This window comes from Mobula hypostoma, chromosome 3, assembly GCF_963921235.1.
Source record: "Mobula hypostoma chromosome 3, sMobHyp1.1, whole genome shotgun sequence".
NCBI lineage: Eukaryota > Metazoa > Chordata > Chondrichthyes > Myliobatiformes > Myliobatidae > Mobula > Mobula hypostoma.
This window is the reverse complement of record NC_086099.1, coordinates 194,989,586-195,017,495: the sequence shown is the minus strand read 5'-3', so window position 1 is coordinate 195,017,495 and position 27,910 is coordinate 194,989,586. Positions and strand designations below refer to the sequence as shown.

Genomic DNA, 27,910 nt, shown 5'->3' with positions numbered 1-27,910 from the left:
TCCTCCTCAGAAAGTAGAGGCTTCTATGTTGGTGCTCCACTCAAGTCTGTCATCCAGGTGCACCCCTAGGTACTTATAGATCCTCACCACATCCATGTTCTCACCATCAATAGCAACAGGGAGCAATGCAGGTTTAGTCCTCCTAAAGTCCATTACCATCTCTATTGTCTTACTGATGTTGAGCTGCAGATGATTCAGCTTGCACCATTTGACAAAGTCCTCCACCAGGGACCTGTATTCATTCTCCTGTCCTCCCTTTATACACCCAACTATTGCTGAGTCATCAGAGAATTTCTGCAGATGACACAACTCAGTGTTGTAGCTGAAGTCCAAGGTATACAGGGTAAACAGGAAGGGAGCCAATACAGTCCCCTGTGGGGCCCCAGTGCTGCTTATGACCATGTCTCGCACACAGCTCTAAAGCCACACATAATGTGGTCTGCTAGTCAGGTAGTCCATTATCCAGTATGCACAGGGGTGCAGTGCTAGCACTGCAGTCCTCTTTAAGAAAAAAGCTGAAATAAACAAGCTAATTAATTAGGTGCCGCCCAGGGTGATTTGAGTATCTCAGAAACTGCTGATCTCCTGGGACTTTTACATACAACAGACTCTGGAGTTTACAAAGAATGGTGCCAAAAATGAAAAAAACCTCCAGCGAGTGGCTGTTCTGTGAGCAAAAACATCTTGTTAAATCCACTCGCTGGATGTTTTTATCCAAATGTGAGTAGGCCCTGTTCAGCAGGTAGATGACAACATCATTGGCTCCATTGTACTCCTGGTAAGCAAACTGCAGGGGATTGAGGGCTGATCTGAACAGGGGTTGGAGGTGAGCCAGGACCAGCCTCTCTTGGGTCTTCATGATGTGTGAGGTCAGGACCACTAGACGGTAGTCATCCAGGACTTTTTGTTGGCCCTGGGACCACACATGATGTTTTCCACACAGTCAGGACCCTTTCCAGGCCGAGACTCAGACTGAAAATGCACTGGAGGACTCCACACAGCTGCTCAGCTCACTCCTTCAGGACCTTTGGGGTTCACACCATATGGCCCCAGTGATTTGGGGTGTCTGAGCTTCCCCAGAGCCCTTCTCACCTGCTCAGGAGGGAAGGTGAGTCCAGGATGACTGGGGAGTTGGTGGAAGGTGGGGGCTGGGGGAGGTGAAGATTGGGACGATAGTAGTTGGTATGTGGAGGTGTGGGTGGTAGGTGCAGGGCAAGGAATGGGTGTAGACAGTGGTAGCCTGTGTTGCTCAAGCACGTGGTGAATTGGAGGGGGGAGGAGGGTGCAGGGAAAGTGATGGTGCTGAGGGAGCATTGGATATCTCTGCACCTGGGCTGGTGTGCTGACGGGGGGGGGGGGGTGTGTGAACAGGAGGTCAATTGTCAAACCTATTGAAGAATTGGTTTAACTCACTAGCCTATTCATGGCTGCATTCTGAGCCTCTACAGCTAAGCTGATTGAAGCCAGTGATGTTCTTCATGCCTCTCCACACTTCCCGTGAGCTACTCTGGTCAAGCATGTTCTGCAGCTCTCTCCTGTGTTCCTCTTTAGCCACCTCGATCTTCTCCTTTAGCTCCCTCTGCGCAGGTTTCAGTTCCTCCCTGTCTCCTGATCTAAAGGCTCTCTTTCTGTGGGGTTGAGAAGAGCCCTTAAGGGCCGGCTGGTGGCGCAATGACATCAGCACCGGACTCTGGAATGAAGGTTCCCGGGTTCGAATCCAGTCGGAGCCGCTCCCGAGTACGCTTTCCATCCGTGCCGGGTTGAGTGTCGAGATCGCAACTTGACTTCGTAAAATAAAAAAAAGGGGAAAAATACTGTGAAATGCCCGTGCAAGGAGTGGCGCGCCACACAGGCTCTCTCTCACGCTCCGCACCTTGTAAAGGCATGAAAAAAGATATCGTCCCACCAACATCGCACACGCACGCACACGCAAAAAAAAAACGAAGAGCCTTTAGATCTCTGGTGACCCATGGTTTGTTGGTAGGGAAGCAGCAAACAGCCCTTGATGGTATTACAGTGTCCACCCAGAAGCTGATGTAGCCAGAGATGCAATCAGCAAGTCCGTTAGTGTCCTCCCCATAAGCACATTCCAGTCAGTAACCCAAAGGAAACCTTTACAATCAAATGGAGAAGTGCAAATGCCACAAGGAAACCACAGAGGACAAGACTGAACCCAAGTCACCAGAGCTGTGAGACAATAGCTCCCTCACCTCCATTCAGGGCCCCAAACAGTCCTTCCAGTTGAGGCAACACTTCAGCTGTGAGTCTATTATGTCCAGTGCTCCCAATACAGCCTCCCCTACATTGGTGAGACCTGCTGTAAACTGGGCGACCGGTTCGTCGAGCTCCTCTGCATCATCTGCCTCAAGTAGGACTTCCCGGTGGACAAATGTTTAATTCCTATTCCCATTCCCATTCCAATGTGTTGGTCCATAGCCTCCTCTTGTGCCATGATGAGGCCTCCCTCAGGGCGGAGGTGTATCTCCTTATATTCCATCTGAGTGCGGCATGAATATTGATTTCTCCTTATGGTAAACATATTTTCCCCACTTCCTCTATTTCCCTCACTAAACCTTTTACGTCTTCTCACCTGCCTATTACTTCCCCCTCAATATACTCCTTCCCTTTCTCCTATGGTCCACTCTCCTCTCCTGTCACATTCCTCTTCGCCGGCCCTTGACCTTTCCTGCCAACCTGCCTTCACCTATCACTTTCCAGCTAGTCTACTTCCACTCTCCCCCCCCCCACCTATTTATTCTGGCATCTTCCCCCTTCCTTCTCAGTCCCGAAGAAGGGACTCAGCCCAAACCATCTACTATCTATTCATTTCCAAAGATGCTACCTGACCTGCTGAGTTCCCCCAGCATTTTGTGTGTGTGGCTTCAGATTTCCAGCGTCTGCAGACTTTCTCGTGTTTATGAATCTCTACTAGCTGCCCCATTCTGCCACCCTTTCGCTGGCTGGGTATTCAGGCCTAACAAGGGGAAATTTGCTCCAGAATCAGAAAAATGCAGATTGGGAATACTTAAATAGGTGCAGCGTGACTTTTTTGAAATTAGATTTTTTTTTTGTTTTTGTTGGACTCTCTGCAATTAGTTGACGTGAACTGAGATTGCATTACATCTATTAGTTTGCATGACCACTTGTTGTCTGTAACTAAAGCAGTTTAATGACTCGACCGTGGCTTTTGTTTCTCTGACATGTTTCAGTCTGCTTCGAAAGAAATGTAGAAACCAACACAAGGGCACAGGCAAAATACACCATATCCGATTCGGATCACAAGGGGGTACTATAGTTACATCCTGGGACATGACATTAGATATTGGGTATTACATCCTGAATGAAAGATGCTGAAATGAGAAGTACTTCGACACTTGAGGGAATATCTTGTAACAATACTAAAGATTGAACGTTGCCAGTTATTAAATGTCCATGCAATTTGTCCAATACCTGGAACATTTTCACTGTGCACATAGCTGGCGCAGTATTCATTTATTTTAATTATTTCCACAGCCTCACGAGCTGGGAAGGGCAGTATAAATGTTAGCTTTACTTGAAACACTTTCACAATTCGAAATAGAGTTCGCAACAAGTTAGTTTTGAACACTTAACCCAGACTTGAATACAAAATGTTTGATTATTTCAGATGCATCGTTTCAAAGGGTTTTATCCTCTTGAGTGTTAGTTTGTGGCTTATTATAAGAGTTATCCTTTCCTCCTGCCTCAGGTAGTCCCTCAGGGTAAAGGATGACTCCCACTCTGGTTTGGTGGGTTCTGATAAAGCCAGGTTTGGAACTATGGGCTCTTCCACAGTGGAGGCAAGTAAGTTTACGGGATGGACAGTGGGAAGCATGCAAGTCAGTTCATTCCTTCCACTACTCATACAGGACTTCTCAGGCTGCATGGCAATACCATTGCAATGTTGCTTTTCTGCTTTGAGTGATTACAAGCCAGCAATTCCCGGGAATCACAGACAATCTGCTGGTGGAAAGGAACTGACAATGTTTCGGGTCAAAGCCCCAGAACACATCGCTTGTTACTCCAGATTCCAGCATCTGCAGTATCTTGTGCCTCCATTGCACAGGAGTCAGTGGGCATGATGCATTTCTTGAAGGATTGTTTGAACACATCCTTGAATCTTTTTCTCTGCTAATTTCTTACAGCTCAGAACAAAGCATCTGCTTAAGGAGTCTGGTGTCAGTGTACATCAATTTTTCTGAAAGAAGTACCATGATTTTCCTGCCCTTTATTTAAGCAGACTGTGCTAATGAAGTCCCAACAGAAGTAATAAGTGGAACTATCTTTAGTTTTCATAGGATAGATTAAATAACTTACATCTTTTGTGCACCATCCACAATTTCTCCCACTTTGTATGCATTGTCCACATGACCATGCTTTGGCTCTTAAACACTCACTGGCGTCTGTAAGATGAAAGGAAAATTAAGACCACTACGGTGCATATTACACACAAAGGCTATTTTGAATTTCATTTTGTGCAATGAGAAAGAGTGATTGATGTCCTGTTGTCTTGGAGCCTTTGGGATAAAATGATCTTAATATGATTGAATTTGACGTTCAGTTTGAAAGTGATATGATTCACCGTGAGACTGGGATCATAAATCTGAACAAAGGAAACCATGACATAAACTGCGCTTGCTCCAGCTGTGGAAGAGCCTGTGGTTCCAAACCTGTGAGGGGAGAAATCCTGTGGCTGATTAGAACACATTGGAAGGTATGCTGATGAAGGGGATCATAAGACCATAAGATCATAAGATATAGGAGCAGAAATGGGCCATTTGGCCCATCGAGTCTGCTCTACCATTCAATCATGGGCTGGTCCAATTCTTCCAGTCATCCTTACTCCCCTGCCTTCTCCCCATACCCTTTGATGCCCTGGCTAATCAAAATCTTATCTATCTCTGCCTTAAATGCACCCAATGACTTGGCCTCCACAGCCACTTGTGGCAACAAGTTCCACAGATTTACCACCCTCTGACTAAAGTAATTTCTCCGCATCTCTGTTCTAAAAGGACGTACTTCAATCCTGAAGTCATGCCCTCTTTGTCCTAGACTCCCCTACCATGGGAAATAACTTTGCCATATCTAATCTGCTCAGGCCTTTTAATATTCAGAATGTTTCTATGAGATCCCCCCCCCCCCCAGCTTATTCTCCTGAACTCCAGGGAATACAGCCCAAGAGCTGCCAGACATTCCTCATACGGTAACCCTCTCATTCCTGGAATCATCCTCGTGAATCTTCTCTGAACCCTCTCCAATGTCAGTATATCCTTACTAAAATAAGGAGCCCAAAACTGCATACAATACTCCAAGTGTGGTCTCACAAGTGCCTATAGAGCCTCAACATCAAACCCCTGCTCTTATATTCTATACCTCTAGAAATGAATGCCACATTGCATTCGTCTTCTTCACCACCAACTCATCATGGAGGTTAACCCTTAGGGTATCCTGCACAAGGACCCCCAAGTCCCTTTGCATCTCTGCATTTTGAATTCTCTGGCAATCTAAGTAATAGTCTACCAGTTTATTTCTTCCACCAAAGTGCAAGACCATACACTTTCCAACATTGTATTTCATTTGCCACTTCTTTGCCCATTCCCCTAAACTATCTAAGTCTCTCTGCAGGCTCTCTGCTTCCTCAACACTACCCACTCCTCCACCTATCTTTGTATCATCAGCAAATTTAGCCACAAATCCATTAATCCCATAGTCCAAATCATTGACATACATCATAAAAAGCAGCAGTCCCGACACTGATCCCTGTGGAACTCCACTGGTAACTGGCAGCCAGCCAGAATAGGATCCCTTTATTCCCACTCTCTGTTTTCTGCCGGCCAGCCAATGCTCCACCCATGCTAGTAACTCGCCTGTAATTCCATGGGCTCTTATCTTGCTACGCAGCCTTATGTGCAGCACTTTATCAAAGGCCGCCTGAAAAATCCAAGTACCCCACAACTACTGCGTCTCCTTTGCCTACCCTGTTTGTAATTTCCTCAAAAAATTGCAGTAGGTTAGTCAGGCAACAGGAAACCATGCTGGCTTTGGCCTATTTTGTCATGTGCCTTCAGGTAATCTCATCCTTAACAATAGATTCCAACAACTTCCCAAGCACTGATGTCAGGCTGATAGGTCTATAGTTTCCTTTCTGCTGCCTCCCACCCTTCTTAAATAATGGAGTAACATTTGTAATTTTCCAGAAACAGCTATTCATTCATGGCTGAGAAGAAAAAAATAAAGGTCGAATTAAATGCAAGCAAGAGGCTTATAAAGTTGCCAGAAATAGCAGCAGCCTGACAGGAAAAAAATTTGTCTCAACAAAGGAGGATAAAGAAATTTATTTAAAAAGGCACAATAAATCATCAGAACTGTCTGGTGAGAAACATAAAAATGGACTGTAAACTTTTTTAGATTTTTAAGAGGAAAAGACAAACCAGGGTAAGGTTGGGCCTCTAGCAGACAGAAATAGAAGAATTTATAACAACGAATAAAGAAATAGCAGAGTAAGTAAACAATTACAGTTCATCTGAAAAGGCACAAAGCTTGCCATACAGAGGATAAAGGCTCTTGTGAATGACATTGATGGAATCAGAGAAGTTGGTAAGATTCAATGATAACGGATCAAAATGACCTGATGACTGGCATCCTGAGTATTGAAAGATGTGGCTTTAGAGATGGTGGATGAACTGGGTTATCACATTGATACATTCTGGAATTGTTACTATGGAGCTGCTACGGATTGGAGACTACCTATTGTTACCCCACTACTTTTAAAAAGGGGAAAGAGAGAAAACGACCTGGATGGTAGCTAATGTCGGGCCTTTATTCTAAAGGTTTGATCATCTTGAGAAACACCTACAACACGCTGGAGGAACTCAGCAGGTCAGGCAGCATCTGTGGAAACAATCAGTCCTGTGCTTTTATTTAAGAAGAGCCGCAGGAGGTACAGATATGGTCTCCAGAAAGGCATCTCTCCGGCGAAAGTGGAGATTCCAGACTAGACTGGAATCAAAGAGGGACGCTCGACAGCTGTGACAGGGTTTGAATGCCATAACCTTCTACAAATTTAAATCTAGCGACATGGAGGACAGCAGAGCTTCGCTTCCAGATGAGCTCAATGCCTTCTACGCTCGCTTTGATCACCAGGACAGGGAGGAAGTATCGTGCTCACCCAAATGTCTCCTAATGATCCTTTGGTCTCAGTGTCTGAAGACGACATGTGGGCTGTCTTCAAGGACAGTGAATCTAAAAAGAAAGTATCCAGTCCGTACAGAGTCCTGGCCAAGTACTAAAGAACTGTGCTGGCCAATTGGCTGGTGTATTCATGGATATCTTCAACCTCTCGCTCTGGCATTGTGTGGTACCCACCTGCTTCAAGCAGGCTTCAACCACGCCAGTGCTCAAGAAGAGTGTTGTAACCTGTCTGAATGACTATCACCAGTGGCACTTACTTCCACAGTGATGAAGTGTTTTCTGAGGCTTGTGTTGAAGCATATCAGCTCTTGCCTCAATGGTGATTGGATTCATCCCAATTCCCCTAACAAAGCAACAGGTCCACAGCAGATGCCATCTCATTGTCTCTTCACACAACCCTGGAACATCTGGATAGCAAAGATGCATACATCATGATGCTCTCTATTAATTACAGCTCAGCATTTAATACCATCATTTCATAGAAACCATAGAAACTACAGCACAGAAACAGGCCTTTTGGCCCTTCTTGGCTGTGCTGAACCATTTTCTGCCTAGTCCCACTGACCTGCACACGGACCATATCCCTCCATACACCTCCCATCCATGTATCTGTCCAATTTATTCTTAAATGTTAAAAAAGAACGTGCATTTACCACCTCGTCTGGCAGCTCATTCCACACTCCCACCACTCTCTGTGTGAAGAAGCCCCACCTAATGTTCCCTTTAAACTTTTCCCCCCTCACCCTTAACCCATGTCCTCTGGTTTTTTTCTCCCCTTGCCTCAGTGGAAAAAGCCTGATTGCATTCACTCTATCTATACCCATCATAATTTTATATACCTCTATCAAATCTCCCCTCATTCTTCTACGCTCCAGGGAATAAAGTCCTAACCTATTCAACCTTTCTCTGTAACTGAGTTTCTCAAGTCCCAGCAACATCCTTGTAAACCTTCTCTGCACTCTTTCAACCTTATTTATATCCTTCCTGTAATTTGGTGACCAAAACTGAACACAATACTCCAGATTCGGCCTCACCAATGCCTTATACAACCTCATTCCCTCAAAACTAATTAAGTAAACTCCAAGGGCTAGGCCTCAATTCCCCCTTGTGCAAATGGATCCCGGATTTCCTCATTTTAAGACCCCAGTCAGTTCAGATTGGCAAAAACATCTTCCCCAGAAATTCCATCAGCACAGGAACACCACATTCCCTCTGGTGCTCCTCTTCCTTTTCTTTATTCCATGGCCTTCTGTCCTCTCCTATCAGATTCCCCCTGTATCTCTTTCACCAATCAACTTCCCAGCTCTTTACTTCACCACTCCCCCTCCCAGTTTCATCCTCCACCTTGTGTTTCTTCCTCCCCCTCCCTCCACTTTCTAACTCTGACTCCTCATCTTTTTCTCTCCAGTCCTGCTGAAGGGTCTCAGCCCGAAACGTCAACTGTACTCTTTTCCATAGATGCTGCCTGGCCTGTTGAGTTTGTCCACCATTTTTGTGTGTGTTACCATATATAAGTTTGCTGATGACACCACCATTGTGGGCGGTATCAAAGGTGGTGATGAATCAGCACCCAGGAGGGAGATTGAGAATTTGATTGAGTGGTGTCATAACAACAACCTCTCACTCAATGTCAGTAAGACCTATGAACAGATTATGGACTTCAGGAGAGAGAAACCAGAGGTCCATGAGCCAGTAATCATTGGAGGATCAGAGGTGGAGAGGGTCAGTAACTTTAAATTCCTGGGTGTCACTATCTCAAAGGACCTGTCCTGGACCCATCATATAAATATGATTGCAAAGAAAGGACGAAAGCACCTCTACTTCCTCAGGAGTCTACAGAGGTTCAGCACGTCATTAAAATCCGTGGCATCCTTCTATAGATGTGTGGTGGAAAGTGTGTTGACTGGCTGCATTACGGCCTGATATGGGAACACTAAAGCCTTTGAGCAGAAAATCCTACAAAAGGTATTGGATTCGACCTGGGACATCATGGGTAAAACACTCCCACCATTGAACACATCTATATGAAACCTTGCCACAGAAAAGCAACATCCATCATCAAAGCTCCTCACCACCTAGACCATAGTTTTCTCGCTGCTGCCATCAGGTAGAAGGTACAAGTGCCTCAGGACTCACACCACCAGGTTCAAGAGCAATTGCTAACCCTCAGCCAGGCTCTTGAACAAAAGGGGATAATTACACTCTTTCTACTTCTGGTGTTCCCACAACCGATGGTCTCACTTTAAGGACTCTTTATCTTGTTACTTCATACTCATTATTTACTGCTATTTATTTATATTTGCATTTGCAGTTTGTTGTCCATTGATCCTGTTTGCAGTTACTGTTCTATAGATTTGCTAAGTATGCCAGCAGAAAAAAGAATCGCAGGGTTGTACGTGGTGACATATATGTACTCTTATAATAAATTTTACTTTGAACTTTCTTTTGTCTGTGGAAGACAGACAACATAGAAGCTGTGTAGCCTCGGTTGTAGCAAGGACAAGGCCTCCAGCCGCGTGTTTGCCTACTGCTGCAGACCAAATGAGGAAATGCCAGAGGCGGTGCAGCGTGGCATCCACAAGCAGCGGCGGGGGAGTGGGTGGCTGGCCTCTCCCATTGGTGCTGCCTCCCGTATTTGAGTGGTGGAATGACAGGCTGGAGACTGTGCCATCAATTACAGGAGATATATATGTTTTATTTCATGTCGATATGCTTCTTTGCTCGTTATTTTGTTTGTTTTGCACTTTGGCCCCAGAGGTACGCTGTTTCATTTGCTGTATCTATTATAGTCGAATGATAATTAAAGTTCATTTGATCTGAAGCCAGAGAACCACAAGTTGGTGAGTTTTACTTCAGTGGTGGGAATTATCGGCAGGGAATCTGAGGAACAGGATTTGCTGTTGGAAAGACAAGCACTGCTTAGTGTTACGTACCCCGTAACTGGGTTGCCAAACCAGCAGAAATGGATCACTCAGTTGGAGTCTGGAGTACTAGAACTAAGAAAGTTTTATTAAAGAAACAAGCAACACAGTAATCAAAAGGATAATAAATGCAACAGTTCAGTGATGATAAACACACATGTGCACAGCATTAAGATAACAGCATCAATCAAGCTCTATCGTTGTCTAGGGGTAAATGACCAAATTTCAAAATGACTCAAAGTTCAGTCCAGTTAGTAGTTCAGTTCGCAGTAATCGTTGCCATGGCGATGGACAACGTGCGGGAAGAGAGACAGAGAGAACAGGAACAACTCATCATTCAGAACACTGCTTCACTCACAGACCAGCGAGATGGCTCACAAACAGCTTTTGGGCGGGTCCTTGGTGATGTCACCTGAGGTCACCGACCGTGACCCCTCCTCCAGATGCGGTCGATCCTCTGCAGTGAACCCGGCACCCAGGCAAGGGCGGACACACACCGGGTTCCCGCTGATCGTACCTTTCCACCCTTGTCGTTGTCTGGTACTTCTCACCCACTCGTGAGAGGCGCACCGCTTCCAGGGTCTCGTTACCTCGGGTGGCGTGTGTGTCCTGCCTTAGCAAACCTGTCCCTTTTTATCCCCCTGCTGGGGTATCGCCTGTCCATCACTTCAAACAGTTCAGGGTTCAAAGGGGGGAGCCGCTCCAGACAGCTCTCTCTCCCACATCCCTTCATTACACATCTCCAGACGCTGCTCCATTGTTCCTTATCTCTCCTTCCCCTGAGGGCAGGTGGCAGACCAACTGCTGATGCCACTGATGCTAGCCCAGGCCAGCAAACATCTTAATTTTATGTGTATTCTCGTAACATTAGCAACAATCAGCATAGCTATGTGCATGGGAAGTCGCATCTCACAAATTTGATTGAGCTTTTTTGAAGCGACCAAGAGAATTGATGAGAGCAGAGTGGTAAAATTATCTACATAGACCTTAGCAAGATCTTTGACAAGGTCCTACATGGTAAACTTGTCCAGAAGGTTAGATCACTTAGTAGGAGGATGAGAGTGGTAGTGGAGAGTTGTCTTTAGGATTGGAGGTCTGTGCTGGTCCTCTGTTGTTTGAATGTATACTAATGATTTGGATGAGAATATAGGTGACATGATTAGTAAATCTGAAGATAACACCAAAGGTTACAGCAGGATATAGATCAATTGTAAAAATGGAAAAGGAAACAGCAGATGGAATTTAATTTAGACAAATTCAAAGTGACAAAGTTATACCAAGACAGGATATACACAGTGAATATCAAGGCCCCAGGGAGTGTTGCTGAACTAGGAGATCCTGGGATACAATTAAAGAATTCCTGAAAGAGGCCATAAGGTAGACAGCAAATGACGTATTTCCTTTCATTTGTTGAGGTAGTGAGTATAGGCATTAGGATGTCATGTTACATTTACACAAAACATTGGCTAGTTTGAACATGGAGTATCCCGGGAAGTTCTCTTCACCACTCTATAGAAAGGATGTGATCAAGCTAGAGTGGCTGCTGAAAAGTTTCACAAGGATGTTGCTTTGATTGAAGAGTTTAAGCTACAAGGAGAGACTGGGTCTGTTTTCCGAAGAACAAAGAAGGCTGGAAGGTGACATAACAGAGGTAGATAAAATTATGAGAGGCACAGATAAAGAAGATAGACAGAATTTCATTAAAATGGCAGGGGTATCAAAAATTAGAGAGCATTGACTTAAGCAACACACACAAAATGCTGGTGAACGCAGCAGGCCAGGCAGCATCTATAGGAAGAGGTACAGTCAACGTTTCGGGTCAAGACCCTTCGTCAAGACTAACGGAAAAAAGAGATAGTAAGAGATTTGAAAGTGGGAGGGGGAGGGGGAGACCCAAAATGATAGGAGAAGACAGGAGGGGGAGGGGATGAAGCTAAGAGCTGGGAAGTTGATTGGCAAAAGGGATACAAGGCTGGAGATTTAAAGCATTGATTTAAGTTGGGAGGGAGAAGGTTTAAAGGGGATCCAAGGGGTAAAGTTTTCTCACAAATCGTAGCCGGTATCTATAATAAGCTCACAATATGCTGGAGGAACTCAGCAGGTCGGGCAGCATCAGTGGAAACGATGAGTCGACATTTCGGGCTGGAACCCTTCGTCAGGACTGAAGAGGGAAGGGGCAGAGGCCCCACAGAGAAGGTGGGGGAGGGGTGGAAGGAGAAGGCTGGTAGGTTCAGTTGAAAAACCAGTAATCTGAAAGACAACGGGGTGGGGGAGGGGAAGTAGGGAGGTGATAGGCAGGAAAACAATGGGTAGTAGAAGGAGGCGGAACCACCCTTCTACTACCCATTGTTTTCCTGCCTATCACCTCCCTGCTTCCCTTCCGCCACCCCTTTGTCTTTCAGATTACTGGTTTTTCAACTGAACCTACCAGCCTTCTCCTTCCACCCCTCCCCCACTTCTTTATAGGGCTTCTGCCCCTTCTCTCTTCAGTCCTGACGAAGGGTTCCAGCCCGAAACCTTGACTCATCATTTCCACTGATGCTGCCCGACCTGCTGAGTTCCTCCAGCGTGTTGTGAGTTTTGCTTTGATCCCAGCATCTGCAGATTATTTTGTATCTATAATAAGCTGTCAAACAATATGATGGAGACAAGAATAGTAACAATGTTTAAAAGGCACCTGAACAGGTACTTGAATGAGCAAGGCATAGAGGAAATGGAGTTAATATAGACAAGCAGGTTTTATATAGATATAAGGTCTCTGATCATTTGAACCATCAGGAAAGCAGAATTTGGAGAATGAGATGATTCTTGACGTGCATTTGAACATGTATTTGAAAATATTTCATCACATCCTTACATGATTCCAAAGCACTTGGCAACCAAATAATTGCTTCAAGTTGTAGTTACTGTTGATCCATAGGGAAGTAAAACAACTTCCAAATCCCATGTCATTTGACACTGTTTGAGAAATAATTGGTCAGGATGTCAAGAGAACTCTGCTTTGCTTGTTTAAATGATGTTCAAATTCCTACTTAGTTTACAGCTGATCTGAAAAGAAACATCCTTAACAATAGAAACACCTCAAATACTCTGCAATGATGTATCAAACTGGATTATCAGCTCAGATCCTGCGCTGAGATCTAAACGCATGAGCTTCTAATTTACAAGCAAGGTTGAAAACTGGCAACACTTCTAATTGTGTACAAGATAGTCAGGAAATAATAAAGTTTTACCTGAATAAGCAAGATCTTGCCACATCCAGAAACAAATCAGCATTGTACTTATGTAAAGCTTCAAATCCATCTGATAAAAAGAAACAACAATGTAAATTGCTATGTTGCATTTATGCATTAACACTTGTTTTTTTTCTCTATTCTCTGTTTTGTTTGTCTTTGCTCGGTCTTGAGCTTACCTACCCTGTGTGCAGTGATTCCTGAGTCCTAGCCTGTGTTCTCTACTCACCAATCCACAAGAGAAGATTCTTTTCTCAATTCCATCCTCGTCTCTGCACTTGGGCCCAGCTGGTCTAAGTCTCTCCTGGTAGTCACTGGCTAAAGATATGGAACGTCACCACAACAAACCCAATTCAAACACACCCTGGCTACCACGCCTCGTTACAACAAGCCTGAGCTATTCATGGACCCAGCAGAGTCTGAGCATCCAAGTGTTCACAGATACTAACTGCTCATTGCCATCATCTGGCTGAGCCAGGAAACCCCTGCTGCCATCCTATCTCCCAAGTCTCCAGGCAACACAGAGGCATCACCCACTTGTTCTCATGATGGTGCTCCAAACCTGCTGGTACCTGAGCAATTTCATGGCAACCTTGAAACACGCAGCAGGTTTCTAACCCAGTGTTCTCTGGCTTTCGAGCTGCAACCCACCACGTTCCCCTCCAACTACTACAAAGTGGCCTATATTATTTCTCTTCTCTCTGGCAAACCTTTCATCTGGGCTATGGCACTCCGGTGAAAGAACTCTGCAAGTTGTACAGATGTATCCCTCTTCACCAGGGAGACAAGAGGGTGTTTGATCACCCAGCCATTTTCCTTGCCTCTGGTAAGCCATCCACTACCCACTAATTGACTGGTCCACCAGTGCACTCCATGGATTGTCTTCTCACTACCAGGCTGCCTGCCTACCCACCTCTACCGGGCTGCCTCCTACCTGTCCCAAGCTGCCCTCAGTTCCACCCAAGTACGCAGACTTGCTAGAGGTTTTTAGTCAAAAAGGGACACAACACTCCCACCTCATTGAACCTGCTACTGTGCCATTGAATAGTTGCCTGGATTCTGTCCACCCCGAAGAAGATTCTACTCCCTATCGGCTCCAGAAAGGGTGTCCATTGAGAAGCACATCCATGATGACTTGGCATCCGGTTCATCCACCCCTCCACATCCTCTGCTGGAGCAGGCTCCTGCTTTGTGGCGAGAAAGGATGGTGGACTCCAACCATGTACAGTATCGGTTATCGAGGTCTCAATAACATCACAGTGAAGAACTGATACTGCTTGCCACTAATGCCCACAGATTTTGTGTTGCTGCAAGGGACAACCATTCTATCAAACTGGACCCCCAAAATGCAAACAAGCTGGTCTACTTTCAGGAGAGTGATGAAAGGACGAACACCTTTGATACACCCAACCGCCACTACGTGTATTTCCTGATACCATTCGGTTTAGTCAAAGCTCCGACGGACTTCTGGGCCCTTATCAATGATGTTCTCCAAAAGATGCTACATCATTTTGCCTTTGTGTACTTGGATGATAAACTCATCTTCTCCAAGATCCAACATGAACACATCCAACATGTTCAACGGGTCCTTCATTGTTTACTCCAGAACTAACTATCCATCAAACTGGAGAAGATTGAGTTCCACGTTCTCCAAGGCCTGCCCTTTTGTGCCCCTATCCAAGCTTCACTCAGCTTGGGAGAGGGCCAGCCTTATGCTGCAACCTGTGGTTAGAGTGTACAGCTTCCTCTGGGACATAGTTTCTGATCAAGGCCCTCAATTTACCTCCCTGTCAGCCCATGGTCAGTCTCCCATTGGGATTTCACCCCCAGTCCAATGGGAGAATGGAGAGAACCAACCAGCACTTGGAGAAGACCCTGAAGTGCCTTGTGTCAGGCAACCCAACCACCTGGCAGAGTTTGCTCATAACACTCTGCACTGCTTTTCTATGGGAATGTCTCCCTTTGAGTGTCATTTAGGTTATCCCCGTCCTTTGATTCTCAGACAGGAGTCTGAGGTGAGAGTCCCACCTGCTGAACAGCTGGCCTGTTGTTGCCTGCAAAAGTGGAAGAAAGCTTGTCAGCCCTGCAGAGTTCTCTCCACAACAACAGCGGCATGCCAACTGCTGAAGGTGGCTGGGGCCTTTGTTCCATCCTGGTCAAAGAGTCTGGATCTTCACCAAAGACCTTGCTGTCCAGGTTGAGTCTCAGAAAATGGCACCATGCTACATCAGAGAGTTCAGGGGTCTCCATCAGATCAACCCAGTAACTTACCATCTGCGGTTGCCACACGCCATGCGTATCATCTGCACCTTCCATGTCTCGTTTCTGAGGCCCCTTCTGTGCAGTACACTGGTGCCAGTCCCAAGACTGCCTCCCAGCACCTTGCATTATCAACAGTCAGTCGGCATACACTATCCATCAGCCTCTAGACTCCCATGTGATCTGTGGCCGGCTCCAGTACTTGATGGATTGGGAGGGTTATGACCAGAGGAAAGGTTGTGAGTTCCCTCCTGTGACGTCCTTGACACAGACCTGATCAGAGGCTTCCACTGTTGCCACCCAATTGTCCTGGGCCATTAGGTGCTGGCTGTTGGAGGGATTCCTGTCATGCTTCGATCTGATCACTAGGGGGTGCCAGAGTCCGCCAAGCTCCAATGTTCATGCTCCCTTGATTATTTCCACTTGTATCTCATTTTAGTTATCAGTGCCCCCTTGCAATATTTTGTTCCTCTATTTCAATTATTTATTTCTCTATTTATTTTGTTTGTCTTTACTCCAACTTGAGCTTACGTATCCTGTATGCAGTGATTTCCAAGTCCTGGCCTGTGTTCTCTGCTAACTAATTCACAAGAAAAGATCTTTGTTCAATTCTATCCTCGTGTCTAGTCTCCTCTGCAACTTGGTCCACCTAATGTAAGTCTCTCTTGGTAGTCCGTTGGTTAGAGATACAGAACTTCACCAGAACAGTCCAGGTTCAAACTTAGGCCTGGCATCCACTCCTTGTTACAGTTTATTTTGGCTCTGCTGTTTATATATATATATTTGTGAATGTTCAATACTGATTACGACAGGTTTGTCACATGACCCAAGTTCCATTCTTTGCATTTGGTTGAGATGTTGAACCTCTTGAGGACATATAAAGGAACCTGTGGTAATATTTCAAAGAAGACCAAAGGAGTTAATACTACCAACTAATCAGATTATTATCCTGCTGTCAATATCCCTAAAAAGCTGATCTATCTTGAAGTTCATCCCCTCAACCCGTTAGAAACGAGTAAGCACACTTCATCATAATGTTAGTGCATTTTTCATTGCCTCTGAGTATATTTTTAACACTGCTGTCTATGAGAGTGTCCTAGAACACAATTTAACTGATGCTTCTCCTGCACATTTATAATGAGCATATTAACTCTAGAGCTCTTTGTTGCGTTAGAAACAAAGAAAACCTACAGCACAATACAGGCCCTTCGGCTCCGATGCCGTGGTGAAAATGTACTTATTTTAGAAATGACCTAGGGTTACCCATCGTCCTCTATTTTTCTAAGCTCCATATGCCTATCCAGGAGTCTCTTAAAAGACCCTATTGTATCCGCCTCCACCACCGTCGCCAGCAACGCATTCCACATGTTCACCACGCTCTGCATTAAAAAGCTTGTCCCTGACATCTCCTCTGTACCTACTCCAAGCACTTTAAAACTATGCCCTCTCATGTTAGCCATTTCAGCCCTGGGAAAAAGCCTCTGACTATCCACACGATCAATGCCTCTCATCATCTTATACACCTCTATCAGGTCACCTCTCATCCTCCGTCGCTCCAAGGAGAAAAGGCCGAGTTCACTCAACCTATTCTTGTAAGGCATGCTCCCCAATCCAGGCAACATCCTTGTAAATCTCCTCTGCACCCTTTCTATAGTTTCCACATCCTTCCTGTGGTGAGGTGACCAGAACTGAGTACAGAACTCCAAGTGGGATCTGACCGGGGTCCTATAAAACTGTAACATTACTTCTCGGCTCTTAATCTCAATCCCATGGTTGATGAAGGCCAATGCATTCTAAAAGCATTAAAGATGTTTATAAATTTCCCTTATCAAACACTCTCAAGCCCAAAATTACTGGGAATCTTTATGAAGTGCACCTGCTAATATTTTATCTTCAAAGGTTTGTTGCATCCATTTATTTTCCGAAACTAATATATAAGTAAAAATTAAGAGTTTTCAACAATTTTTACATTATCTTAATTTGGAATTCAGTTTGCATTGTCTTATGATGGTTCTTGTCTGGATAAAGGAGGAAGCACCTTGTCCAAAGAAATATAAGAGACACATTCTGATCTTGGCAGCTCTATCAGTCATTTCAACAAACAGCTATATTAATAACATTATAGATATCATGGTTTCAGAATCCTACTACACCAGATACAAACATTTTGAAATTAAAAATAAAACATTTAAGTATCTAATTTAAGTGTTGTCTATCAGACTAAAGAAAAGCATATTTGGTAGCTGGACTTCCGACCTAACCAGACATCACTTCCACAGGACTTCAATACATGCCAATTTGAATCATGATGAGGTCACTATATAACTTAGCAAGATTTGAAGATTTTTCAAAATAAAAATTAAGGCACCTATTGTGTAAAGGCAGGTTAATGTTGCCTGAAATAATTTGAACTGTACCGACACCCACATTTTAGTATAATTTCCTCAAAAATCATGCATAATATTTTGTTTCTGTTGGTAAAAGAAGGAAATTTTGTCTCAAACTCCAGGTATGTGATTAGAACTAACTTCAAGGAAGTTACCTCATAGATCGCCGTACTGCGTTAAAGAATACATGAACAGCATGGCACAGTCCATACTTGATAAGAGATTGTCTTTCGAGCTCATTGAGTTTATTTATGTGTGTTTGGTCAACCTGCCGGTGTCAAAGTTCTATTCTATATGCAACTCCCCTGCAGGTATAATGTCTGCCAATGAGATTGGAGCATGGTGAACAGAAATTTCTGAGAATGTGTCTCTAAAATTAGGAAAGATCAAATAAACCATGCTCAGAATGTAATAAGCCATAAACAGGAAGGGTGGACAGCAAAATTGAGTGTGGGTGTGCAATTCAGTAAGTCTGAAGAGCGGAGAATGTACACAACTGGGGGAATCAGCATCCAGTTGAAATCTCATTCTCCAGACAAAAATCATGACCAAGTGGAAAGAAACCAAGTATTTCTCCTGAGGTGCAGAGCAGGGCTGAGCCGTCCTTTAAACTGGGTACAGACTAAAGTCGCAGTGAGGGCTGCGGGGTTTCCCTATGAACGATTTCACAGCACTGGTGAGTGGCAGTGAGTATCTGATGGACTGACCCATAAAGATCAGGAAGGAACCTAGTTTAATCCTGGCCTGAAGTGAATGGCATTTCCTCAGCCAAAATGGAGATTGGGCAGAATGTCTGAAAATGTTTTTAAAGTAATCAGTGGTCACAATCCAACCTTCCCTGGCTGGATGATGGGTTTTCCGATAAAGAGACAATCAGATTGTACAGCTCCCAGAAACATAAATCCTGCCAGCATTTTTAGAGTAAAACTCTTGCACAAACAAAACCCAAAGGGTGATATTTTTAGAAATTCCTTCTCAGGCTGCGCAATAATGGAAGGCCTGGTAGTGGAAGCTTGCTGCAAACCTTTATAATCAACTGCTGCAGCCTGTGTATCGCTGCTGCTAACTGTGAGATTTTGACCCAGCAATGATAAAAGAATCAGAATCAAGCTTATTATCACTGGCGTATAATGTGAAATTTGTTGTTTTCTGGTAGCGGTACAGTGCAATACATAAATATTACTACAAGTTGCAATGAAAATAAAGGAATAATAAGGCAATGTCCATGGGTTCAGAAACCTAATGTAAAGGAGAAGAAACAGTTCCTAAACGATTGAGTACAGGTCTTCAGGCTGCTGTACCCAGTCCCTGGTGATTGTAATAGAAAAAGAGAAACATAGAAAATAGGTGCAGGAGTAGGCTATTCGGCCCTTCGAGCCTGCACCGCCATTTATTATGATCATGGCTGATCATCCAACTCAGAACCCTGTACCAGCCTTCCCTCCATACCCCCTGATCCCTTTAGCCACAAGGGCCATATCTAATTCCCTCTTAAATATAGCCAAAGAACTGGCCTCAACTGTTTCCTGCGGCAGAGAATTCCACAGATTCACCACTCTCTGTGTGAAGAAGTTTTTCCTAATCTCGGTCCTAAAAGGCTTCCCCTTTATCCTTAAACTGTGACCCCTCGTTCTGGACTTCCCCAACATCGGGAACAATCTTCCTGCATCGAGCCTGTCCAATCCCTTGAGGATTTTATACGTTTCAATAAGATCCCCCCTCAATCTTCTAAATTCCAGCCAGTATAAGCCTAGTCGATCCAGTCTTTCATCATATGAAAGTCCTGCCATTTCAGGAATCAATCTGCTGATTGTAATGAGAACAGAGCATGTCCAGGGTGGTAGAAGGCCATCATTAATAAAGCATGTCCAGGGCAGGACATCATGTGATGTGAGAGGGAGCCTGAAGCTGGAAATGAAACATGCTGCTTGCACCCAGGAAAGAGGGAGGGAATAAAATGTGGTCAATAAAAGCAGTTGTTGACTTTATTTCCCCCCCTCACCACCTCCCAGCCTGATCCCAGCTGAGCCACCTGAAACAGGGCGTTATTCCAGCATTGAATCACTTGTGCAGCAGAGTGGTACAGCTAGCAGAACTGCTGCCTCACAGCTCCCATCACCCAAGTTCACCCCTGACCTCTGCAGACATCCCACCCTGCAAAAACTCATTTCAGGGAGGTAGCACCATCAATTTCCGGGAGGGGTGGGATGTCTGCAATACAGTAGCTCCTGAGCAGCTGGCCAGCTAGTTTAAATAATGTTAGCTATGCTAATGAATGAATGACATCTGTTAAACTCACCTCAGCATGTCTTTTACAGTCTTAACCCACCACGGGCAATAGAAAAGTCACTGTTGCAAACAGTGCAGCGAGCATCACTGTCATTATTTTTCACCCCTATTAGGCAGGGGTACACTTTAGTGTAGTCTGGGGTGATGTGCGTTTTATATTTTCTGTTTTTGGAACACTCTCCCATGGCGTTCTCTCGATCTCTCTCTCTCTCTTGCGCTCTCTCTCGCTCTCACTCTCTCGCTCTCTCTCTCTCTCGTGGTCGCTCTCTCTCTCTCTCTCTCTCTCTCTTGCTCTCTCGCACTCACTCGCTCTCTCTTGCTCTCTCTCGCGCGCTCTCTCTCTTGCTCTCGCTCTCTCTTGCTCTCGCTCTCTCGGTCTCTCTCTCTCTCGTGGTCGCTCTCTCTCCCTCTCTTGCTCTCTCTCACACGCTCTCTCTCTCGCTCTCTCTTTCTCTCTCTCACACTCGATCTCTCTTGTGGTCGCTCTCTCTCTCTTGCTCTCTCTCTTGCTCTCTCTCGCGCTCTCCCTTGCTCTCTCTCTCGCGCTCGCTCTCATGGTCACGCTCTCTCTCTCGTGGTCGCTCTCTCTCTCTCTCTTGCACTCGCGCTCTCTCTCACGCGCGCTCTCTCTCTCTCTCTCTCTCTCACTCACTCGCTCTCAAAAAATTGATTTCCGTGATATTGTATATAATTTGCGGGCATCAGGGAGCCGCTATTAATATGCGGGAGACTCCCGGAACTTCCAGGAGAGGTGGGATGTCTGCCTCTGGTACAGTCTGTGTGGAGTTCACCTATTCTTGCAGTGACTGTTCGTATTTCCTTAGGGTGATCTGGTTTCCCTTCATCAGTTAACGTCCAATGTAAATTTCCCTTAGAGTGTGAGTGAGTGGTAGAATCTGAGGGCAGTTGATGGAGATTCATTTAAGATTAGTACAAATGGGTACTTGACAGACAGTGCAGGCCTGGCGGACTGTAAGGCCTGTTTCCATATTGCACGTCTCAATGACACTAATTAATTCTCCATTGATAAATTACTCAATATGAAATCATTAAAGAAAGGCTTTAGAAAATAACATGTTATTTAAAAAGAAAAGCAGCAGCTGGAGCAAATGACCATTTTGAACATTTCAAGCAGTAATTTCTACGCTGTAAAGCCCACTAAAGTGAGATGGGGATTATAGTTGTTGTCATTTCTGGAGTTACAAGGTCCACAGGATATAAAGGTATTATGCAATTGGTAGAACAATCCCAACTGTGATTTACTGAGTAAGAATGAACATAGCATGCCATGGCGTGCTTTCAAAACTTTAAAAAATTGGATTAAAATATGATTAATAATTGCTGCCTGCTGACTAAAAGTCATTTCAAAATACTGAGTAAGAAACAGAACCAAACAAATGAACAAAATATGTCTCAGTATGGCAGCAGTTTGCTGAAGGAGAGAGAGTACAGCACACAAAGAGTTTTCCTGGCACAGAAAATGCATAACACTCGATCACCAAACAGTGAAATTATTTCCATATAAGGTCAGAACTATGCGACCTGTTCAAGGGTCATTCTGTACAATCCCCTTCAGCTTGCAACAATATTGATATTACAGGCAAACCTGCTGGAGGGCAGTGTACATGTTCATTAGGTGAATGCAGTATGCAATATATAGAAAAAATGCATTGAGCATGTGATACAGAATGACACAGCTTGTTATTGTTACAGTTGAGTTTCAACAGATTTTCAGAAAGAATGTTAGTCATTTCCTGTTGATGTTTTCCCTCAACCTCTGTCTTTGATAAACTGGCCTCTCCCAGCAACAGAAGCAGATTGGAGACTGTCCATTTCTGTCGACAGTCCATTTCCTTCCACAGATGCAGTTTGCTTTTGCAACGGGAACAGACTTGTTAGCTACAGGTAACCTATGGTTGCAATGAAGCAATGAAGATATTTGCCTATTGAGCCAAGAAACTTAAACTACCGATATCTGAGACTTGAGTTCAATCTCACAATGGCCACTATGGAGTTTAAATTCAATTGATAATCTGGAAACATTTAATGAAAACTAAGGCATTATTAATGATGATAACCACTAAAGCCTGCCTGATCCACTAATATATTTTACATGTGCTATCCTTTGTCGTGTTTAACTCTAAAATGGCCAAGCAAGACATCCAGTTGTACTGTAACTACAATACTGAAACTGAGATGGAACAGACTAGGCAGGAAACTTGGACAAAATTGCTGATGGGCGGAGGATGCAAAAACATCCATTACTCAGCATCGGGGGACCCTAGCGCACGAGTGCTAGAGACAAGGCTGAAGTATTCACAACCACATTCAGGCCACCATTCTCGATATCTACTTACTGCGATGGTGTAGCTCTGGCAGAAAAGAGGGAACTATAATGGAATGGTGTGAGCCTTAAAGGGCAGCAGATAGTGGGTTCCGCTTAGACCTGTTGTCCCTGTCCTTCCTACTGATACAGAGCTTGGGTCTGAGAAATGGCGATGGAGTAGCCTCAGAAAATAATTGCAAATGCTGCAGTCAAGGTACATCAGTCACGGAGGGACAGATTGCTTGGGGCTTTGTCAGTGGAATTACCTTCCTGCTACTTTCTCTGACTTCATAATGCATTCAGTGACAAGTGCACTAATAAAAAAAAACCCTTCCTGGCTAACACGGGGCTTCTTATCCGTAACTCCAGCTCACTGAATGATGAATGTTTCATCCCATGATTGATCTGTATCTTGTAAATGGTACGGAGACAAGAGTTAGACCATCACTAAACGTTACCCAGCCTGTGCCTTGCAGTCCTGCAATTTCCACGTTGATGTAAAAAGTCTGATTTAACATCTGACAGTACTGATGTGAGATTCATTTACTCTGGTTCTGATGAGTTTTTGGGAATAATGAACAGATTCTTTTGTTAATTAAATACTCCCTGAATTCTCTGTAGCTGACATCCAGTATGATGCTTATTTATCAGAGTAGTTGTTCCTGCTACAGAAGACTGCAATTAGCAAAAAATCCAAACTTCTCATGATAAACACATATAATTATGATAGCAGATGATACAGATTAGACCTAGACTGCTCACTGAGCGGCAGTATCATAGCCAGTAAACGCTGCCTTCCAACATCTATGTTTTTTTTTATATTTTATATTGTCTAACACAGTACCATTAAGTGTCTCGACCCAAAACGTGCTCATTTCCCTCCACTGATGCTGCCTATCCTGCTGAGTTCCTCCAGCATTTGTGAGATTTGCTCAGATTTGCAGCATTTGCAGAATCCCTTAAATGTCTGTGACCTTGTTTGGAATTTGTTATTTCCTTCCTGTATGGGGAACTCCATTGGAGACACTGGAGACCGCCAGATGTCGCATTATGGACCAACCAGCGATCTGCTGAAGGAGGAACTCAGCGGGTCAAGCAGCAGCTGTGGGAGGAAAGGAACTGTTGATGTTTTGGGCCAAAGCCCTGCATCTGAACTCTGACAGTCCTGATGCAGGCTTTTAACCCAAATCATCGATAATTCCAGCAGACTGCTTGTTGAACTGTATAACTCACTGGTACCCCGTTCAGTTAACTTTTGTCTCGATGTCAACAGCTCCCTCACAACTCAGCTTTCAGGTATAGTAGGAAATGTCAGTGAGCATGCTATTGTGTAGTATTTTAAAGTAATCTGATGGTACAAGTGATCACTCCAGTTATTGCTTTGCTAGTGCACAGGCAGTCAAAACCTGCCCAATGCATCAGCCAGCATCAACCTACCCACCATCAAGGACATGTGTACAGAAACTAGCTGGAAAAGTGCCAGTAACATCATGAAGGATCCCACCCACCCTGCTTAATAATGTTTGTCCTACTCCCATTAGGGAGGACGCTACGAAGCATCCACCAGACCACCAGACTCAGACAGGTACTTGCCCCGTGCAGTAAGGCTGATCAACACCTCCATCGGCACCCCTCCACGGTCCCATTCCACCACTACTTTATCATTTCCTGTCCTTATGTACAGAGACTCCTGTGCCTACCATCATCTTATGGACACAAATCAATCTATTTACCTATATATGTTATATCATGTGTATATATTTATTGTGTTTCTATTATTATGTTCTTATTGTGGTTTTGTGTGCTGCCACAAATCCAGATTAACAATTATTTCATTTTCCTTTGCACTTGTGTACTGGAAATGATAGTAAACAATATTGATTTGAACTGAATCAGCTGATATAGATTGATCTGTCATTTCCACCAAGGGCATACCTGAGCAATGTCTCACATAAGTGATATCAACCATTAACGACCCCCACCACCAGGTCCATAACCTCTTCTTGTTATTGGCATCAGGTAGGAGGTACAGGAGCCTGAAGATCAACACTTCAACGTTCAACAACAGTTTCTTCCCTGCTGCCATTAGGTTCTTGAATTGCCCTAAAGCATCCTAATTCTACCTCAGACTATATTTCCCACAAGTTTCACTAATGGCATAAAATTCACTTTTGTTTATTGTGGAAACATAGAAAACCTACAGCACAATACAGGCCCTTCAGCCCACAAAGCTGTGCTAAACATCTCTTTACCTTAGAAATTACCTAGGGTTACCTATAGCCCTCTATTTTTCTGAGCTCCATATACCTGTCCAGGAGTCTCTTAAAAGACCCTATCATATCCGCCTCCACCACCATTGCCGGCAGCCCATTCCACGCACTCACCACTCTCTGCGTAAAAAACTTACCCCTGACATCTCCACTGTACCTACTTCCAAGTACCTTAAAACTGTGCCCTCTCATACTAGCCATTTCAGCCCTGGGAAAAAGCCTCTGACTATCCACACAATCAATGCCTCTCATAACCTTATACACCTCTATCAAGTCACCTCTTAACCTCCGTCGCTCCAAGGAAATTAGGCCAAGTTCACTCAACCTATTCTCATAAGGCATGCTCCCCAATCCAGGCAACATCCTTGTAAATCTCCTCTGCACTCTTTCTATGGTTTCCACATCCTTCCTGTAGTGAGGCGACCAGAATTGAGCACAGTACTCCAAGTGGGGTCTGACCAGGGTCCTAAATAGCTGCAACATTACCTCTCGGCTCCTAAACTCAATCCCACGATTGATGAAGGCCAATGCACTGTATGCTTTCTTAACCACAGAGTTAACCTGCGCAGCTGCTTTGAGTGACCTATGGACTCAGACCCCAAGATCCCTCTGATCTTCCACACTGCGAAGAGTCCTTCCTTTAATACTATATTCTGACATCATATTTGACCTACCAAAATGAACCACCTCACACTTATCTGGGTTGACCTCCATCTGCCACTTCTCAGCCCAGTTTTGCATCCTATCAATGTCCCGCTGTAACCTCTGACAGCCGTCCACACTATCCACAGCAACTCTAACCTTTGTGTCATCAACAAATTTACTGACCCATCCCTCCACTTCCTCAACCAGGTCATTTATAAAAATCACGAGGAGTAGAGGTCCCAGAACAGATCCCTGAGGCACACCACTAGTCACCAACCTCCATGCAGAATATGACCCGTCTACAACCACACTTTGCCTTCTGTGGGCAAGCCAGTTCTGGATCCACAAAGCAATGTCCCCTTGGATCCCATGCCTCCTTACTTTCTCAATAAGCCTTGCATGGGGTACCTTATCAAATGCCTTGCTGAAAGCCATATACACTACATCTGCCGCTCTACCTTCGTCAATGTGTTTAGTCACATCCTCCAAAAATTCAGTCAGGCTCGTAAGGCACGACCTGCTTTTCATAAAGCCATGCTGACTATTCCTAATCATACTATGCCTCTCCAAATGTTCATAAATCCTGCCTCTCAGGATCTTCTCCATCAACTTCCGACCACTGAAGTAAGACTCAATGGTCTATAATTTCCTGAGCTATCTCTACTCTCTTTCTTGAATAATGGAACAACATCCACAACCCTCCAATCCTCTAGAACCTCTCCCGTCCCCGTTGATGATGCAAAGATCATCGCCAGAGGCTCAGCAATCTCCTCCCTCGCCTCCCACAGTAGCCTGGGGTACATCTCTTCCGGTCCCAGTGACTTATCCAACTTGATGCTTTCCAAAAGCTCCTGCTCATCCTCTTTCTTAATATCTACATGCTAAAGCTTTTCAGTCCACTGTAAGCCATCCCTACAATCGCCAAGATCCCTTTCTGTAGTGAATACTGAAGCAAAGTACTCATTAAGTACCTCTGCTATCTCCTCCAGTTCCGTACACACTTCTCCACTGTCACACTTGATTGGTCCTATTCTCTCATGTTTTATCCTCTTGCTCTTCACATACTTGTAGAATGCCTTGGGGTCTTCCTTAATCCTGTCCACCAAGGCCTTCTCATGGCTCCGTCTGGCTCTCCTAATTTCTTTCTTAAGCTCCTTCTTGCTAGCCTTATAATCTTCTAGATCTCTATCATTACCTCGCTTTTTGAACCTTTTGTAAGCTCTTCTTTTCCTCTTGACTAGATTTACAATAGCCTTTGTACACCACGGTTCCTGTACCCTGCCATCCTTTCCCTGTCTCATTGGAACGTACGTATGCAGAACTCCACGCAAATATCCCCTGAACACTTGCCACATTTCTTCCGTACATTTCCCTGAGAACATCTGTTCCCAATTTATGCTTCCAAGTTCCTGCCTGATAGCTTCATATTTCCCCTTACTCCAATTAAACACTTTCCTAACTTGTCTGTTCCTATCTCTCTCCAATGCTATGGTAAAGGAGATAGAATTGTGATCACTATCTCCAAAATACTCTCCCACTGAGAGACCTGGCACCTGATCAGGTTCATTTCCCAATACCATATCAAGTACAGCCTCTCCTCTTGTAGGCTTATCTACATATTGTGCCAAGAAACCTTCTTGAACACACCTAACAAACTCCACCCCATCTGATCCCCTCGCTCTAGGGGGATGCTGATCGATATTTGGGAAATTAAAATCACCCACCACGACAACCCTGTTATTGTTACACCTTTCCAGAATCTGTCTCCCTATCTGCTCCTTGATGTCTCTTTTCCAATTAAGTGGTCTATAAAAAACACCCAGTAGAGTTATTGACCCCTTCCTGTTCCTAACTTCCACCCCCCACAGAGACTCCGGTAGGCAATCCCTATTCTCATGTAAGTTATGCATAACTTATGTTAATTTATGTCTATTTTTTGTTATTCATGTACTGTAGTGCTACTGCAAAAAGCTAACTTTTGTGACATTTATGCTTGGGTATGTATGCCCATGATGATGGATCATGAATTTGGGCAACCACCCACTTTGTTGGGTTAATGTCCGTCCCATTGAAAGAGGTTGGTCAGGAAGTCATTGAGTTTCTTGCATTTAAGTATTCACCAAAATGGTCAAGATGTTTGCAGGATCTGTGGACTGTGCCATAATGGGTTCTTAACTTCATGTAGAGTGAGCATAGTGCATGAAGGAGGAGACGAGCAATAGAGTGCAAGATCATCTGTCAACCCAAACAGTCAGACTTGAATAACACATGCTAAAAGCATGGAAGCTATTTGCCATAGCTGGCAGTGTATCAAGACATTCCAACACATACTGTATGACCAGAGCATGAGCAGAAGAGTCTCAGAATTTCC

General features: G+C 44.4%; 1 protein-coding gene across 5 annotated transcripts in view; it reads right to left on the bottom strand.

Moving 5' to 3' along the window:
- LOC134344477 (integrin beta-1-like) overlaps window positions 1-27,910 on the bottom strand; it is a 100,275-nt gene that overhangs the window by 47,129 nt on the left and 25,236 nt on the right. For 3 of the 5 annotated variants that reach the window (XM_063044355.1, XM_063044356.1, XM_063044357.1), the window contains 2 exons: window positions 13,364-13,433; window positions 4,336-4,421 (listed from right to left, as the gene is read on the bottom strand). In XM_063044355.1, the coding sequence (XP_062900425.1) occupies window positions 4,336-4,421; window positions 13,364-13,433 (156 nt within the window). Of the gene's footprint in view, window positions 1-4,335; window positions 4,422-13,363; window positions 13,434-15,634; window positions 15,695-27,910 lie in introns of those variants that run through there. The other 2 variants (XM_063044354.1, XM_063044358.1) reach the window with 1 other exon arrangement.